Source organism: Quercus suber, unplaced genomic scaffold (genome assembly GCF_002906115.3).
Source record: "Quercus suber isolate HL8 unplaced genomic scaffold, Cork oak 2.0 scaffold_518, whole genome shotgun sequence".
In the NCBI taxonomy this organism is placed as follows: Eukaryota; Viridiplantae; Streptophyta; class Magnoliopsida; order Fagales; family Fagaceae; genus Quercus; species Quercus suber.
The window spans coordinates 339,559-357,453 of record NW_027069967.1 but is presented as its reverse complement, the minus strand read 5'-3'; the positions used below and the strand labels follow the sequence as shown (position 1 = coordinate 357,453).

At 34.5% G+C, this 17,895-nt stretch overlaps 1 protein-coding gene across 3 annotated transcripts; it reads right to left on the bottom strand.

The window, feature by feature from the left end:
* Window positions 1–4,342: 4,342 nt before the first annotated feature.
* On the bottom strand, window positions 4,343–16,824 carry LOC112022549 (uncharacterized). 3 transcript variants are annotated; one of them, XM_065763677.1, is made up of 18 exons: window positions 16,678–16,823; window positions 15,806–15,925; window positions 15,572–15,687; window positions 15,188–15,451; window positions 15,001–15,098; window positions 14,360–14,522; window positions 14,153–14,263; window positions 12,676–13,710; window positions 12,428–12,580; window positions 12,215–12,314; window positions 12,028–12,122; window positions 10,257–10,445; window positions 10,113–10,169; window positions 9,966–10,037; window positions 9,661–9,759; window positions 5,680–5,811; window positions 5,388–5,561; window positions 4,343–5,168 (listed from the first exon to the last, which is right to left on the bottom strand). In XM_065763677.1, the coding sequence occupies exons 2-18, from the start codon at window positions 15,837–15,839 to the stop codon at window positions 4,998–5,000; spliced, it is 3,063 nt and encodes a 1,020-aa protein (XP_065619749.1). In that variant the 5' UTR covers window positions 15,840–15,925; window positions 16,678–16,823; the 3' UTR covers window positions 4,343–4,997. The 3 variants fall into 3 exon arrangements, with proteins under 3 accessions (XP_065619749.1, XP_065619750.1, XP_065619751.1); XM_065763678.1 differs by having other exon boundaries at window positions 15,806–15,856; XM_065763679.1 differs by lacking the exon at window positions 15,806–15,925 and having other exon boundaries at window positions 16,678–16,824.
* Between the last annotated feature and the right edge of the window lie 1,071 nt (window positions 16,825–17,895).

Here is a 17,895-nt window from a genome sequence, read left to right as displayed (position 1 = left end):
TGGGAGGGAAAATTGGTTTTTAAAGTGGGGTTCTGATTTGGGCTTTTTAATGCGGGTCGAAGGCTAACCCGAAACTGGATCCGGTGATTCGGATTCCCATTTTGTTTTGTTTTTTCTAATTTTAGTTTATACTGTTTTTTGTTATTAATTATTTAATTGCATATCTTCTTGTCAATTTAATTTCATCCCCCGTTATTTTATTTTTTTTTTTTTTGAGAAGGCCATTATTATTATTTTAATAAAAAGAAGTAGTATTCCAACCTTTAATTAAACTATTTCACTCCTTATCCATAATACATTAAAAAACCTCAATAACTAATAGTGGGACGAATGAAACATAAAACCTTTAAATTTAGGACATGTCTTTCAAGTCCATTGTTTTACTTATAAGAAATAAGTTTGGCTTGTGTCCAATACTCCAATGCACTTGACAAGACACGATTTAAACACGTGGCCACATCATGTCACACCACCCACAATAATCTTTTCATTTCCCTTACATAGATAGAATTTAATGTTAAGTCGTTTATTTAAGGATGAAAACTTTACCAGTAAATCTAAATACCGGAAACGTGACATCTCCCAGTTTCATAGTTTGAAAAGTATCAATCAAGAAGAAGCGAGACAGTGGCAAAAGGCCAAATCTCGCTTGTGCAAGTTAGCTCTGGTGATCTCAACGTTTTCGTCTTGGGCATACTCACAAGGACCTCCAATAAAGTAATCATAAGCTAGTGCCACAAAAGAAGAAGCAAGGGAGATCAAACGGCTTTTAAAAATAAAAAGAAGAAGAAGCAAGTTGCCATTAGCATCCCACTAGTACATGGGCATTGCTCAATAACTATATCAGAAGTTTGATGATTTGTGCCATTGCCCCCAACAAGAAATGTGATTAGAGTCTCCACTTTTTACAATAGTCTCCATTTAAGTTGATGAATTTTTGTATTATATGGAACTCTGCTTTTTTTTTTGAGAAACAACTCTACTTTAGGTTGATATAATTAAGTTTTGTATTTTTAAATTGTTATATTTTTTATTCTCTTTGATTTCATAGATGTTGTTATAAAANTTTTTTTTTTTTTTTTATTTTTTTTTTTTTTTTTTTTTTTTTTTTTTTTTTTTTTTTTTATGGAAAACTCTACTCTACTTTATGTTGATGAATCATTGTGATTTTTAAAAACTTTATTTTGGGTTCATATGTTTTAGTGTTATATTTTTTAGCTCCCCATCACAAGTACTCTCTCTCTCTCTCCAATAAAATTTAGAGAATAAATTATACATATTTAGTATAAGTTTTATATGAGTTTTGATTATCATGATTCATGATAATCTCTTTTAAGAGAATGAATAATTTGAATTATTTATTTAAATAAAAAAATATACATACACACATATATGTATATATTTATTTATTTTACTTAAATGTATAATCAACTCCATGCAATTCATTTAAAGCAATGACATTAAAATAAATAATTGCCCTAAAAATTACATTTGTATATTTATAGCCTTTATGTTTAAAAAGACTTTTCCTTAAATTTAGCTATACCAAAATAGACTAAAATGCTACATTAATGTGGTTCAACAAGATATACACTACTGTATTTTTTTTTTTAAAACCTTCTCCTCTCCCATTGTGTGTGTGTGTTAAAATTATTTAGTATTCTAAAACAAAAAATGTGGTTCAACAAGTTTCTAAAAATAATATATTGTTGAATAAAAGCGTAGCAATAATAAATACTGTGTTTAAGATTTTAGATATTACGAGTTTGAAATTTGTATATATTTTAATAGAGATAGGTTCAAGTTACAACTGGTGTAACTTGATAAGAGTTACACCATTTGTAGACCGTAGATTTGTAATTGATCTAATGGTTAAGAAAATAGCATTAAATGCTAATTGACTTACACCTCATTCACTTAATTAATAGCAATTTTGTTTCTCTCTCCTTATTTATTATTTAAAACCTTTTACATATATTCCTTTTGTTGCCAATGAATTTACAAATATATTTGCAAAATTTTTTTTTTTTTTTGAGTTCGTACTACTCTTTTTTTTTCCCCTTCTTTTAAGCCGGTCATACTCTTATAGTCTTATTAATTGTGAATATATATCATGTCTCCTTAAAAATAAATAAATGGCTAAGTGTTGTTTAATGACTGACCAAGCTTATAATTTTTTGATCTATATAAAATTTAATCTTCACAGAGACAATGTGGGACCAAGGTACTTTGTACTTCCCTCAGCAATTTTTAATCTAATGACTAACCAAGCTTGTAATTTATCTGATGCCACTAGTGCTAATCTAATTTCTGTTAGATTTTTTGTCCCTTCAGAAGATGTGTCTATCATAAATTTGTATTTTTAACTTAACTTTGTATTTTTCTCATTCACGGACAGTTTTTCTCATTCACGGACAGTAATACAATCTACAATGATAATCAATGTGTCCGATGTTGGTATTGTCCTAAACGATGGTTTGGTTCATCGAGCTTGGATCACCTACGATGGTCCACGTCGTTGGATGGACATTCGTTTAGGATCAAAAGATGAAGATTACCCAACAAAACCAATCTTCTTATGATAATCAATGTGTCCGATGTTGGTATTGTCCTAAACGATGGTTTGGTTCATCGAGCTTGGATCACCTACGATGGTCCACGTCGTTGGATGGACATTCGTTTAGGATCAAAAGATGAAGATTACCCAACAAAACCAATCTTCTTTGAGCAACTTGATCTCTCATCGTTTCTCAATGAATACATGTTCATAGGATTTTCAGCTTCCACAGGCAATTTGACTCAAATCCACGTCTTGTCATGGAATTTCACGTCCACAAGCCAAGCCTTTCTTCATATTCCTTCAATAGAAACATGTGACAGAAAGATCATTGTCGAGGATGGTTCTGGGACTAGGAAAGCTCGTGCAGAACCACCAGGCAGCTTCTTGATTTTTGTGGCTGTGGTAGCGTAGAGAGAGAGTTAGATGTAATATTTTTTTTGGATTTAAAGATAGGTATAAAATATAATAAATGAGGAATAATTAATGAGATTCTAATCAAAATATTAGCATTAATGAGAGTCTTTTTTTACCATTGAATATACTCACTCCGTCCCAATTTTTTTGTCCTGTTTGAAAAGTCAAACTTTTTTAAGGGAACATCATTTATTGTCTTGTCTACCTTTTAAAAATGTATAAGTTTCCAAAATTATCCTTAAAAAAATTTATTAAAAAATTGAATTAGTAAATTAATAGGGGTATAATAGGAACATTAGTAAATTAGTGACTTTTATTTTTAGAAACAGGACAATATTTTGGGACATCTCAAAATGGAATAGAGGACAAAAAAAATGAGATGGAGGGAATACTTAAATCCAATGGTTTTAAAAAAGTGTAACTCTAAAGAGTTACACCAGGTGTAACTTAAACCCATCTCATTTTAATAAATTTAGATTTAGATTAGATGCTTACAACCCAAACATGGCTTTCTCCCATTATATAAGTACACAAAAATAGATTGAAGTAGACCATTAATATGAACCGAACTAATTTGAATGGACTGAATTTGACCAAATGGACAGAATATGACTGAATAGGAACAAGGTGGACAGAATAGGATCAAATGGACTAAATAAGAACAAATGGACTGAAGTGGACATAATGGACCAAATGAGACCAAATTGGACCGAAATAGTGCAATGTTGGACTGAATAGGACCGAAGTGGACAGAATGAACCGAATAGGACTAAAGTAGAAAAAATGGACTGAATAGGACCAAAATGGATCGAATAGCTCGAATAGGACTGAAATGGAACAAAGTGCACAAAATTGACCGAATAAGACCAAATAATACCAAAGTAGACAGAATGGACAGAATATGACCTAAATGGACAGAATAGGATCAATGTGGACCAAATAGGGCCAATGTGAACTGAATAAGACCGAATTGGACCGAAAAGAACTTTAATGGATAGAATGGACTAAATAGGACCGAATTTCTAATGTCTATTTTAGTATTATCTTTGTATTTTTTAACTCAAAACTAAAAAGTTTAGCCCAAATATAATAAAATTTTATACTTTTAAACCCAAAAATTAAGAGAAGAAATGATTTTTTGAATTAAAATTGAAAAGAAAACATACAAAAAGAATCAATTTAAGGCCTAACTAGTCTAAAATGGACTAAAAGGGGATCGAAATTGACCATGTGGACCGAATTGGACCGAATAGAAATTATTTAATTTTTAGGGAGAACAAATTATCTTCAAAAAAATTTAGAAAAAAAAATTATACATTATATTACAATACAAAATAATTATTTATTCACACGCATTGCGTGGGTCTATGACTAGTAATAATAATATTAATAAACATGTAACATGAGGGTGCAAAATGGTGCACGACCCTAATACAGCCAAGTTATACATGAAGAAATGAAAGAAAACTAACATCCTTCACCAGAAGTTCACATCCTTCAAATATATGAGAGTTCCATTCATGCCAAACACACCAAATATGGGGCAAAGGCATAACATTCCAAGATCATAGCATTCTTATATACTTCCCCAACTTTCCAGTAAGCTAAAAACTCTATCACATTCAAAGGCATAACCCCACATCACACCAAAGATCTCTCCCTAGAGGACAATGTGAGAAAATGATTCACAGTCCACTCTTACTCATGAAACAGTAGTCTACTATAATTAAAATACCATGACCGAGTCTTAGAGCACCTTATATCTGCACATGTTTTAAGGAAGGCAATGAAACATAACATTGCAAATGGAGATTAATTTACAGGTGGCAATTTTGAGAACTATAGGTAAGGCCAAGGGGTCCATTGCTGCCACAAGCAACTTCCTCCATATCCATCATGTTCTATCAACAAACCCTAAAGCATGGTGATATAGGCTTTTTCAAATTCTGTACAATCTAGAGGACACACTTGCCCTGAAACATGTTCAGAGACGTAGTATCACAACCATCCCAGACAACACCATTCAATCTGTTCTACCTACAAAGGCCTTCCCCATTCTCAAACCAACAGTTTCAGAGCTAGGTGCAATCATCAAGTTTCCACTATCAGACATGTAGAAATAGTTGTAGTTGATCCTAGTAACCAAATCTGCCAAATGAGGAAAGTGCCCCACATTGAGCTTGAAAGATAGGACCTGCGTAGAACACCACAAACTATAACATGCCCGTTTTAAGGTGGTGAATGTAAGAAAGAAAGCATGTATTTGTGGGTGCAACTACTTGAGGATGCACATCTACTTGAGCATATATTTGTGCTTACAGAAAAGATGTTGTACAGTCAGAAAACCAGAGTTCAATGCAAACTTTGACATTCACATTATAAAGAATCAATACTAGGATAAATAGAAGCTTACTCTGAGTAGGAAAGCAATGCAATCATCAAACTGTTTCTCAATACGGTCAACTTCCATTTCACATCTGGCCTTGATTGCAGAAACTGCTCCACCACTACTAAGAGTTTGCTGTATGGAGTAGAAATCAAGAGCTAATCCAAGGATAATATTGATTCGGCTTGCAATCAGAGCCCACTGAATTCAAAGAGATCACGAGAAGATACTCAGCATTACCTCAAAACAATCACTGAATTACACAAGATCCAAGCATTTAGGTCACAACAACCAATAAAGAAAGGCAAAAGTTACCCACTAGTTTATCTGGGACAACAAAGCACTGCCGTTGAATTGACAATAAGTAGGCCTCATGTACTTCTATGACTTCATCCCAGGATCGAGCGGCAGCCATACCTTCACACAGTTCACGCCAGGCACTATGATATACCTGATTACTAAATCCTAGTCAGATATCTAACAAGTTCTTATTCTTTTGAAAACATAAACTTAGATGCAAAATGGTACATGCATAACTACTAATTCATGGTGTCTACAACCATGTGAAAAGGAACATAATGCTTTGGAGTCGGCTAATAAAATCTCTTGTTATAGAACAAGGAACTTTGAACCAAATCCTTCCTACACCAAGGGAGATGGTTTAGGAAAGGGAGAGGAGGTTACCTCCCATTGTGTAGCCCATACCAATAGGCCTCCAATTGAAAAAGTAATATAATCCATAATTAAGACAATACCACCCTTATTAGTAAAATGCACTGCATTTATAAATTTAAAAACAAAAAAACCAATATGCTGTAGAACCCATTTATTGTGTATGGTAACTAACATAAAAGTCCATAATCCCTAATAACAAATGAGTTGCTTTTAGAGTCTTGAGAATGCATTTGAAGCACTACGAAACCAGAAACAGAAGCAACCATAAAACTTAATTTTTGTCTGGAAATAATATCAAACGTGTTAAATGAGTAACAAAGGAAAATCTAGTCCGACGAACTATCATTGTAGACCCAAAGTGTGATCAGTGCCATGCTGCTTCTGAGTCTCCATTGCATGCATTGTGGTCATGCCATGAACTGGACATTGTCTGGTCAGACCTGGTGCTGTGGCAGTTTCGAAGTTCAGGTTTTTTTGGGGACTTCAAGGAGCTTTTGTCTTGGATTTTGAGCAGGAAAAAAGCCCAGAACTTTTTGCAGTCACGGCATGGTCTATATGGACACAACGGAACCAGGTTCGCCTCTGTCAAACAGCTCCTGCCCTTCATCTAGTTGAGCAGCTATCAAGAGACAGGTTATGTGAATTTCGGGCTTGTCAAGCATCTCCATTACCTCGTTGTCAACCTCGTGCTAAAATCAGATGGGTTCCTCCTCCACATGATTTGGTGAAGATTAACTTTGATGGGGCAGTGTTTGCTAGCAAGAACAAGGCAGGTATTGGAGTGGTTTTAAGGAATAGCTCTGGCTTAGTTATTGCTTCGTGCTCACAGATATTACCTCAAGCTTACAGTGTTGAGGAAATAGAAGCACTGGCAGCGGCTAAGGCACTCTCATTTGCAGCAGAGATTGGAGTTTCAAGGGCAGTTCTTGAGGGTGATTCTTTGGTTGTAATAAAAGCCTTGTCTGATGAGAGTGTTTCTTTGGCACCCTTTGGTTTGCTGGTAGAGGATGTAAAGGTACTTTTTCAATGTTTTCGTCAATTACTTTACTCTCACACTAAGAGAGAAGGTAACGGTGTCGCTCATAGTCTAGCAAGATATGCAATTGACATTCCAGATTTATCAGTGTGGATGGAGGATGTTCCACCACAATTTTTTCGTGTACTTAAGGCTGATTTAGCCAGTTTACCTTAATAAAGTACTTACTTTTCCACCTCCCAAAAAAAAAAAAAAACACTAAAATTATAATTGGAGGAACTTTTGCATGGAGAGGTCCCTTATTAGTAAAATGCACTGCATTTATGAATTTTTTTTATTAATTAAAAAAAACCAATATGCAGTAGAACCCATTTATTGTGTATGGTAACTAACATAAAATTCCATAATCCCGAATAAAAAATGAGTTGCTTTTAGAGTCTTGAGAATGCATTTGAAGCACTACAAAACCAGAAAAAGAAGCAACTATAAAACTTAATTTTTGACTGGAAAAAATATCAAACACGTTAAATGAGAAACAAACAGTAAAATTATCATTATAAACACATACTGAAAAATAAAATTCCAGAGAAACTTTAGTTTCTTCTTTCTTGTGGGCTGAGTTATAGTTTTTGAAACATCTCTTCATACTAACAACTACACACACACACACACTCAAGCTCAATACATGCTCACTGCCCCTACATGTCCATATCAAAAATTGTAATTCATGAAGGAAATTGAAAAACATGAATATATGAACATGAGGTTACATTTGATAACTTATGCCATTAAATATCATGCAATTTTTTTTCACCATGGAACACCACTACAGTACTGAACCAATCTCATTAGAGAACAACCAAATATAAGTGACTAATGATTAATTACATCAGTGTAGGTTCAAAGGTAGGTGAGTAGACAAGGTCGAAACCATATATATATTTATATAGGACAGGTCAGTAAATGGAAGTACATTGACAAAACCACCATACTATACATAACCTATAGAGTACACAGGCAAACATATGTACATTATAGAAAAGTCACCAAACAAAAAAAATAATGTAATGGAAAGAAACATGTAGCAGTTTGTTTGGCTTTTAAAGAGTTGTGTCCAATATCCCTAACTCAAAAAAACCATGTTTTTGTCCATGTCTGTAAGTCAAAGATTGCAAATAGTGATAAAATTCCCGTGAAAGTAAGGTCCATATCTATGGTGGGACAAGCCTTACCCTATCCATTACATATTGGTGAAAAGCGTCCACGAAATGGAGGAGTTTCTGCTCCACTAACCAGTGGTGCTTGCGGTTGTATGTCGGAGTGCCTCTACCCTGCAAGAGGCATAACAAAGATCAAGGTAATTGGAGCCTGATACAAATCAGAAAGCCTTTAACATGTGGTTTACAAAACATGATATTTGTCAACATTGATCCTTAAATTAAATATTTGTGCAGATGTCTTCATCTATGGTTATAAGTTCTGTTCAAGAGGAAATGACTATATGCTAGAATGGCATTGGAGAAAAATAAATAAATACCTTCCACATCCACCTCCGAGCTTTATCAAGAACAAACTTTGCACGCTTGACCTTCAACAAGAAGCACATCACCTACATCAACCTGGAAGAATTAGAGAACAAAAAGAGGATGATACCTCAAATCCAACCAAAAGTGAAAAGAATTACTTGGTTATACTTCTTAACAGCCTCTGCATTAGCAATAAGTTCAAGTGGCCAGGGGACCTGTCGCATCCAATACATAAAAAAAAAAAAAAAAAACCAATATGCAGTAGAACCCATTTATTGTGTATGGTAACTAACATAAAATTCCATAATCCCTAATAAAAAATGAGTTGCTTTTAGAGTCTTGAGAATGCATTTGAAGCACTACAAAACCAGAAAAAGAAGCAACTATAAAACTTAATTTTTGACTGGAAAAAATATCAAACACGTTAAATGAGAAACAAACAGTAAAATTATCATTATAAACACATAATGAAAAATAAAATTCCAGAGAAACTTTAGTTTCTTCTTTCTTGTGGGCTGAGTTATAGTTTTTGAAACATCTCTTCATACTAACAACTACACACACACAAACTCAAGCTCAATACATGCTCACTGCCCCTACATGTCCATATCAAAAATTGTAATTCATGAAGGAAATTGAAAAACATGAATATATGAACATGAGGTTACATTTGATAACTTATGCCATTAAATATCATGCAATTTTTTTTCACCATGGAACACCACTACAGTACTGAACCAATCTCATTAGAGAACAACCAAATATAAGTGACTAATGATTAATTACATCAGTGTAGGTTCAAAGGTAGGTGAGTAGACAAGGTCGAAACCATATATATATAGGAAAGGTCAGTAAATAGAAGTACATTGACAAAACCACCATACTATACATAACCTATAGAGTACACAGGCAAACATATGTACATTATAGAAAAGTCACCAAACAAAAAAATAATGTAATGGAAAGAAACATGTAGCAGTTTGGTTGGCTTTTAAAGAGTTGTGTCCAATATCCCTAACTCAAAAACACCATGTTTTTGTCCATGTCCGTAAGTCAAAGAATGCAAATAGTGATAAAATTCCCGTGAAAGTAAGGTCCATATCTATGGTGGGACAAGCCTTACCCTATCCATTACATATTGGTGAAAAGCATCCACGAAATGGAGGAGTTTCTGCTCCACTAACCAGTGGTGCTTGCGGTTGTATGTCGGAGTGCCTCTACCCTGCAAGAGGCATAACAAAGATCAAGGTAATTGGAGCATGATACAAATCAGAAAGCCTTTAACATGTGGTTTACAAAACATGATATTTGTCAACATTGATCCTTAAATTAAATATTTGTGCAGATGTCTTCATCTATAGTTATAAGTTCTGTTCAAGAGGAAATGACTATATGCTAGAATGGCATTGGAGAAAAATAAATAAATACCTTCCACATCCACCTCCGAGCTTTATCAAGAACAAACTTTGCACGCTTGACCTTCAACAAGAAGCACATCACCTACATCAACCTGGAAGAATTAGAGAACAAAAAGAGGATGATACCTCAAATCCAACCAAAAGTGAAAAGAATTACTTGGTTATACTTCTTAACAGCCTCTGCATTAGCAATAAGTTCAAGTGGCCAGGGGACCTGTCGCATCCAATACATGTACACATTAAAGTCGATTCATGAAATGGAGTTGAAAGATAAAACAAAGTGAAACCAAACATAATAAACCTTGTAGGTGAATTTCAATAAATCAAGGCCATCAATCCCAAAACTGTGAACACGATTTTTACGAGGGGGCGAGGCAACAGTAGCCAAACTAGGTTGCTGATCACCATCAAAACCTTGATTTTTAGCAATGTACACAACCAATGAATCTGGACTTAGTAGCATTCCATCAGCAGAGTTTCTAATAGATTCCTGCATTGAATAAGCACAGACCACTACTATGATTACGATATGAAGTGGCAAGAGAAACAAGAAACATATTGAGCAAACATATAGCACTGATAAATGCCACCTTTGCAGTGTATTCGATCATTCAATGAAGTTAAACATTAACAAAAACTCCCCATGTAATCACAGAATCATCGTTTTTGAACACCATGATCTTTCTGCGTTTGTCGCAGGGTATGAGATCGTTCGCCCTAGCCCCATACAACCAGGGGCGGAGCCAGAAATTTTGGTTTGGGGGGGCCAAGTTGTGATGCAAATATGTTAATTAAGACAAACCTTTATACACACACATATATAAATTAATTTACTAAGGAAATTTATCATCTTCTAAATTTTAATGAGTATATAAAAGTCATGTATTTTTTCTATTAGACATGTACAAAAATTTATCATTTTCTACATAGCTTAATTTGTTAAACCTCTTAAATTATATGATTTTAGTATACTTTCTCTTTCTTTTAAGAGCACCATTGAAATGACTCAAAATTCGGGGGGGCTAACTTCAATTTTTACATGCTACATTTTTTAAAATGTAAATAATATACATACTATAAATTAGTTTTTTAAAATTTCACCCTTGTGTGTGGCTCCGCCACTGCATACAACCAAAATTGCATAGGTGTCCAGCAGAAATTTAATGAGCCCATTATCTTTTCTATAGAAATTAACCACAATTCCTTACTATTGTGATGTTAAAGAGCACCAGAAAAGGGGACAACCCGCATACTAAGGAAGTACACAAAAAGTGCCTCTCAAAAGTTAGAGGAAAAAGAAAAAGGAAATACACAAGGAAAAAACATCAATTTCTAAAATTTATAACAATAAAGAAAACCCAAAAACAAGCCCAAAGCTGCATATGAAAGTTGAACCAAAAACCATGATAACCATGCCCTAGGATATCACATTATCCCCCCATGGACTGCCCTTTACCCTGTAAAGCTCTGCTACTTCTCTTTGTCCAATGTATTAAATTTAAACAAGAGGGCACAGCTATTCAGGCTACCAAAGCCTTCCATTACATATTTGCTTTTCTAGATCTCATTTTTATTTATTGGCCAAGTGACCTTGTTCTTGTCTCCATATTATAATACCAACTTTCCATTCAAATGCTATGCATAACAACACATTGGATTGACATCATTTTCACTGGGAAAGGAATTAACTGAACTGTAAATCATCAACTATGAGTGTATGACTTAAGAAAGTACTCAATTAAAAAGTTGATTTCTAACATTTATAAAAATACAACTGACCAACCCTAACTAATCTATTGATGATCCATAGCTGAGCTCAAAATTTTGGGACTAAGGCTTAAATGTTGTTGTTATTCCTTTTATGGGTAAAAAACTCTAAATAATAATTAGAAGCAGTTTTGTACTTTTGTTATGTTGACAGCTGTTAAAATCATAGTTAAGCCCTTACAACCAATAATCCTAGTAATCATGCAGATGGAAGATATGGCCCTACAACAAGAACTGAAAAGAAGAATCCCCATATCCTACCCCAAATATTAAGCACAACATTTTATTGGATTTAGTAACATCACCTGTAATAATGTATTCAACTCAAAATCATCATCCCAAGTTTCTCCCTTGTCCAGCTTATTAAAAATCACAGTCAAAAAATGCTGCAGTAGATCACCTGAAATAACAATATAGCAGTAAATAAGTAAGAGAAATTTGAGGTGCCTAGTGACCAACAAGGACAAGAAGTTAAAAGTTCAACTTGCTTACCTGAACCTAACAAGTATATGGCCCGCAATACTGCAAGCTCATCCATCAATCTCCAATCAGTCATCAACTTTGACAATATATGCTTGCCAATATAATCCACCTATGACATTTAAAAGCGAGCTTCTTTTTAATATATATACATGTGTGGGCGCGTGTGTGTGTGAACAGCACAATAAGAAACTAAAGTTCTATAAATTAGTTTGAGCTATTTACTTGCTTCTTAATGTAGACAGTAAGGCATTCCTGCATTATAACCACAGGGAGCGGAGTAGTTCTTGGCTCAACATTTTGAAGCCAGCAGAGAACTCTTGATGCAAGTGTGCTATTTTTCTGGAAAGGTAACAGCTCTGGCATTTGGAGATCATCCTGTTGCCCAATTACATATAGGTGGTTTAAGGAATAATCTTAAGGAATGGTAGTATAGCTAGAAAGTGACTCAGAAACTACCAGTCTGGTACTACCTGAAATGAAGGAAGAAGAGTAGGGAAAGGAAACACCACTTCTAAGAGCTCTGTGTCATTTTGTGAACGAGCATACTCAGATTCACCAAACTGAAAACCAAAAGTATAATTTGTTCCTTGAGTAACATGAGAAGATTTGCCCTCACAACCATAGACAGCCTTTCGTAAAGCCTCATCATTTAAAGGAGGTAGATAGAAATTTTTAGACAAGTTCAATGTTTTCCAGGAATCCATATCATTTCTAAGGCTTGTCTGACAGACAGTAATAACTGGATTTTCTGGGCAGAATGATTCCAAGAGAGGCAATTTATCCCCAAGACCTGCAACCATATTCTCTTCATTTGCATCAAGAAAAGAACTTGCATCCATACATGCAGACTTTAAATTGTTCATTCTTTTCTGCAGCAATGTATCAACCAAGAACTTATACCAAATCTTCTCTGAGCATGATGGCAAAGTTTCACCACCAACATTTCCCACTTTTAGCTTGCTCACGAAGGATTCATCAAATGATGGGATAATCTCAGATTTGCAGAGGTCATCTTGCCAAAAGTATCTTGAGATGTGATCACCATGGCCTATAAGACCTGTTAACGAAACTGAGAAAACTTCCGATAATGTTAACCCTGCTATATGTTGCCCACGATGAAAACCATCAATAGAGCTTCCAAAACCATCAAATTGACAATCACTTCCTTTGCGAGATGTCGCTGAGAATGTAGTCGGAACATGCTGGATCAGCTGCAATGATTTTCCAGCAGAAAGAATTGATTTAGATATGTCATGGATAAACAGAGGACATGTTCGGCAATCTCTAATGACCCGCTCTTTTCCTTTGAATAAACTAGGCATAGAGATGGAATCCCGTTCACCCGTATCCTTCTTCTCATTTGTTATAGGTACATGATCACTGTTGCTAGTCGCAGCAGAGAGCTCATCATCTAGTTTCTGAAACTGTACAAATCTTAATAGATAGCTCTTCTCCCAGAACTCAGCATCATCAACTGAGATTGCTTTGTTAGCATAAAAGAACACCTGCAAAGGATGCAAGAATGAGCAAGATAGTATTTAGAAAGGATATTTGAAAAAAGAGACTAAAAATAGAAGGTCAATCCAGCAATACTGCTTATGTAAATAGTGAGTTTTTTTTTTTTTAAATAATTAAATCATGAGATAAAAGTATAGTTTCAGAAGTACATATATCAGGAACATATAGCGCACAAATATTCAAATAAAAAAATATTTTAAGGGTCATCAAACATGATGTTCCCTAATATTCACTCGCACAATGCAAAGAAGGTGATCTGCGTAACAATCATCAATATTCTTGCACCAGGGAAATGATTTTGGAAAGAATGTCTACATTAATGATATCAATCTTCAAAAGTGTATAGTTCCTTTGGAGGAGCTCTTGAGCACAACATAAACAAACTATTCTGAGTTTCTGGCTATAAAACAAATTTTTAATCACAATTACCTCCTCAAAAGGATCATCTAGTGTTCCTTCAAATAGCCAGGAATCAAGAGCCTCAATGTATGGTAACAAACTCCCAACAAAAATATGAAGTAGCATTTGATAAGCTTCCTCCTGAAATTAAAATAAGTTCCACATTTGAATGCATAAACTAGAAGAAACTCAAAAATTTAAATTCCAAACAAAATATACTGCCACAGGAGTCACAACCTCACCACCTTGCACTAGACATACTTCATCGAGCTTCTTGTAAAGATAGTCAAGCACATGCACAGCCAATTCAGCAGCTGGAACAGAAGAACTGGACTCAAAATACACTTGGGGTATGGCTCCGTGAACTATTTGCAATAGATACTCAGCACCTGAGCAGAGGCTAATATTGATAAACAGTCATCAGTGATTGTCAAAACAAGAAGAACCGAAGGATAAACAGGGATGAGACCATGAATCTAATTACAACACAATGAATTCCTTACAGGGGAAAAAGTAACCTATGTAATTGCAATGCAAGATGCCTAATGCAGTGAGAAGGGCAATAAAAATGTGGGGTCTAGAGAAGGAGTCAAAAGTGTCTAACACAGAAAAGTACAATGTCTTAGTGTTGATATTACAATTCAAAGAATATAGTCATGAAAATTCAAAAGATCGAGTCATTCTCAAGTCATGTTCCTCTTTTTCTTTTTCCTTTCTAAAATTTTTTCCCCTGATTTTGTAAGCCCCTTGACCAAGAGAAAAGATCCCAACTTGAAGTTGAGAAACTATGGATGGTATTAGTTGCCAACGGGCAATAGCATAGCCCAAACCGCAACAATTACCACACCTAATTCCAATGAGGCTTAACAAGTACAAACCTTGATAGAGAATTGACTAAACCTAATAGGGTGGGAGTGGTTCCAATGTCAGCATCACTGATCTTCATTTCCTCCTTCAGAGCAATATCCCGCAACCTCTGCTCTAAACACAAGTGAACTCAGTCTTCATTATAGTAAAATAGATCATAGATTACAGGAATTAAATATTTAATACAGCAAAACATACCTTAATCCAAGCAGAGACAGAACATGCAAATGCCCTCAAAGTAGGGGGTGATAACCTCACAGATGTCTCAACTTTATTGACCACTATTTCTACACGCTGTAAACATGTCGCAGCATACATAAATTGGTTGAGGATGTTAAGAAGGCTTGTATGGGAAAGGTGAGTCACATATATCCCACTTTTGGCATAAAAACTCTTTTCACTCTGGCCCCAATAGAACAAGGAACTAGAAAGCCCTTGAAACATTCGTAAAACACCTCGTACCTAAGAAAAGAAGAGGGAGATGGCACTTATAAGTTAAAAGCAGCAGTAGGAGCATATATATATATATATATTATGAAACCAGCAAAATTAAGAATCTATTATACCAAGACAAGGCCATACCAAATCAACTTCATTTGTCCTCAAGGAGGAAACTGGTGTTGAAAAATGTATGCCATCAGAGAAGACATCATAGATCCTATTGATTAAGCTTTTAGAAACTTCTGCCTTTGCCCCATCTGCTTAAATATAAAAATAATGCAAGCCTATCATAAACGTTCCCTACATCATAACCCGGTTGTAATAAAGAAATATTATAATAGGGGCAACCCCAAAAATAAAAATATTGATCCCTGCCAGAAGTTTTCAGAGCACTTAAATCCTTTAGCATCTTTGAGCGATTTTAATCTATGATGATTTCGGAAAATCTCATATTAGCCTCTTAAGATCAAGTTCATTAGATTCCGCATAGAATAACTGTATGAAACGTAATATAGTGAACCAAGATTCATCATACAAATTTATCAACAAAAAATCAAACTCATCTCAAGTCGAGGTTTGGTCACATGCAAAGGTGAGGATAGTATCAAATAACATCAGTACTAAAACAAAGCCTTAGTCTCAAAAAAAAAAAAAATTGGGTTGGCTCTAGATCCTCAACATTAGTAAAGGTCAGCCAAATGTATTGTTTCCTACTTTCTACTCTATCTGAAGTCATACCCTCTATTACTTCTACTTCGACTAAGTAGTAAACATCAGTATAACTGAAATAATTAAAAAAAAAAAATGTAGGGAAATAATACATTAGCAGCCTAATTAACCTATTAATGTTGTTGTTAAATCTTTTGACTGATTTAACGTTTAACGAATTTGGCAAAACTCAAATTAGGCTAATGTAAGATCAAAGTTAATTAAATTCCACGTAAATTACAACTACTATATTGTACATAGAGCTCGTTTGATATATGGGGTCCATTTGGTTAGGCGTTTTTGAAGCTTAAATGAGGATTTTTAAAACCCAAATCTTGGTTTCCCAACAGCAACTGCTCGTAGCTTTTTTACAAATGATCATTTTAAACTCAAAACACAGTTTTGCAACAGCTTATACAAACGCACCCATAATGTTCACATGGAAAAAAAAAAAAAATCAAGTAATTTCAATGGGGCTATAACATTTAATCTAAATCCACAAAATCTAACACAATTAGCACCGAAAAATGTATACATACCGTAGTAGAGAGGCTTTCCCATTATCAAAATAATTTAGGGATCAGTGGCGATCACACTCACACTTCAACCTAACAACACAGCCAAAAAGCCAAAATTCAATGTCCATAACTTAGCTTCAAAAAGCTTAAAAGAGCACTCGCAGCAGCAGCCTTGCCTGTACGCTAGAAATAGCTATAATTTTGGCTAAACAACACAAATCTGCTCTAAAACAAAGCCTAAGTCTCAAAAAAAAAAAAAAAAAAAAAAAAAATTGGGTTGGCTCTGGATCCTCAACATTAGTAAAGGTCAGCCAAATGTATTGTTTCCTACTTTCTACTCTATCCGAAGTCATACCCTCTATTACTTCTACTTCGACTAAGTAGTAAACATCAGTATAACTGAAATAATAAAAAAAAAAATGTAGGGAAATAATACATTAGCAGCCTAATTAACCTATTAATGTTGTTGTTAAATCTTTTGACTGATTTAACATTTAACGAATTTGGCAAAACTCAAATTAGGCTAATGTAAGATCAAGGTTAATTAAATTCCACGTAAATTACAACTACTATATTGTACATAGAGCTCGTTTGATATATGGGGTCCATTTGGTTAGGCGTTTTTGAAGCTTAAATGAGGATTTTTAAAACCCAAATCTTGGTTTCCCAACAGCAACTGCTCGTACCTTTTTTACAAATGATCATTTTAAACTCAAAACACAGTTTTGCAACAGCTTATACAAACGCACCCATAATGTTCACGTGGAAAAAAAAAAATCAAGTAATTTCAATGGGGCTATAACATTTAATCTAAATCCACAAAATCTAACACAATTAGCACCGAAAAATGTATACATACCGTAGTAGAGAGGCTTTCCCATTATCAAAATAATTTAGGGATCAGTGGCGATCACACTCACACTTCAACCTAACAACACAGCCAAAAAGCCAAAATTCAATGTCCATAACTTAGCTTCAAAAAGCTTAAAAGAGCACTCGCAGCAGCAGCCTTGCCTGTACGCTAGAAATAGCTATAATTTTGGCTAAACAACACAAATCTGCTCGCGTCAGTATCAATAGAGAATAAACTTGAAATGGGCACACACATTTTACTAATAATTGGACAAAAACAAAACAGAAAAATCACATTACCTATTTTGTTCGGTTTGGAATTTAGTTTTCCTAGTAGTGCTCCCCCAGGTGAAACAGTCGCTACTTACGTTGTTCCCATTATTTTGG

Excerpts from the sequence above, each read along its gene's own strand:
- LOC112022549 (XM_065763677.1), bottom strand. The coding sequence starts at position 15,839 with ATGCTAAAGGATTTAAGTGCTCTGAAAACTTCTG. Across the intron at positions 9,760-9,965 it reads CTCGGAGGTGGATGTGGAAG|GGTAGAGGCACTCCGACATA; the intron begins GTATTTATTTAT and ends TGCCTCTTGCAG. Across the intron at positions 5,169-5,387 it reads GCATTGCTTTCCTACTCAGA|GTCCTATCTTTCAAGCTCAA; the intron begins GTAAGCTTCTAT and ends TGTTCTACGCAG.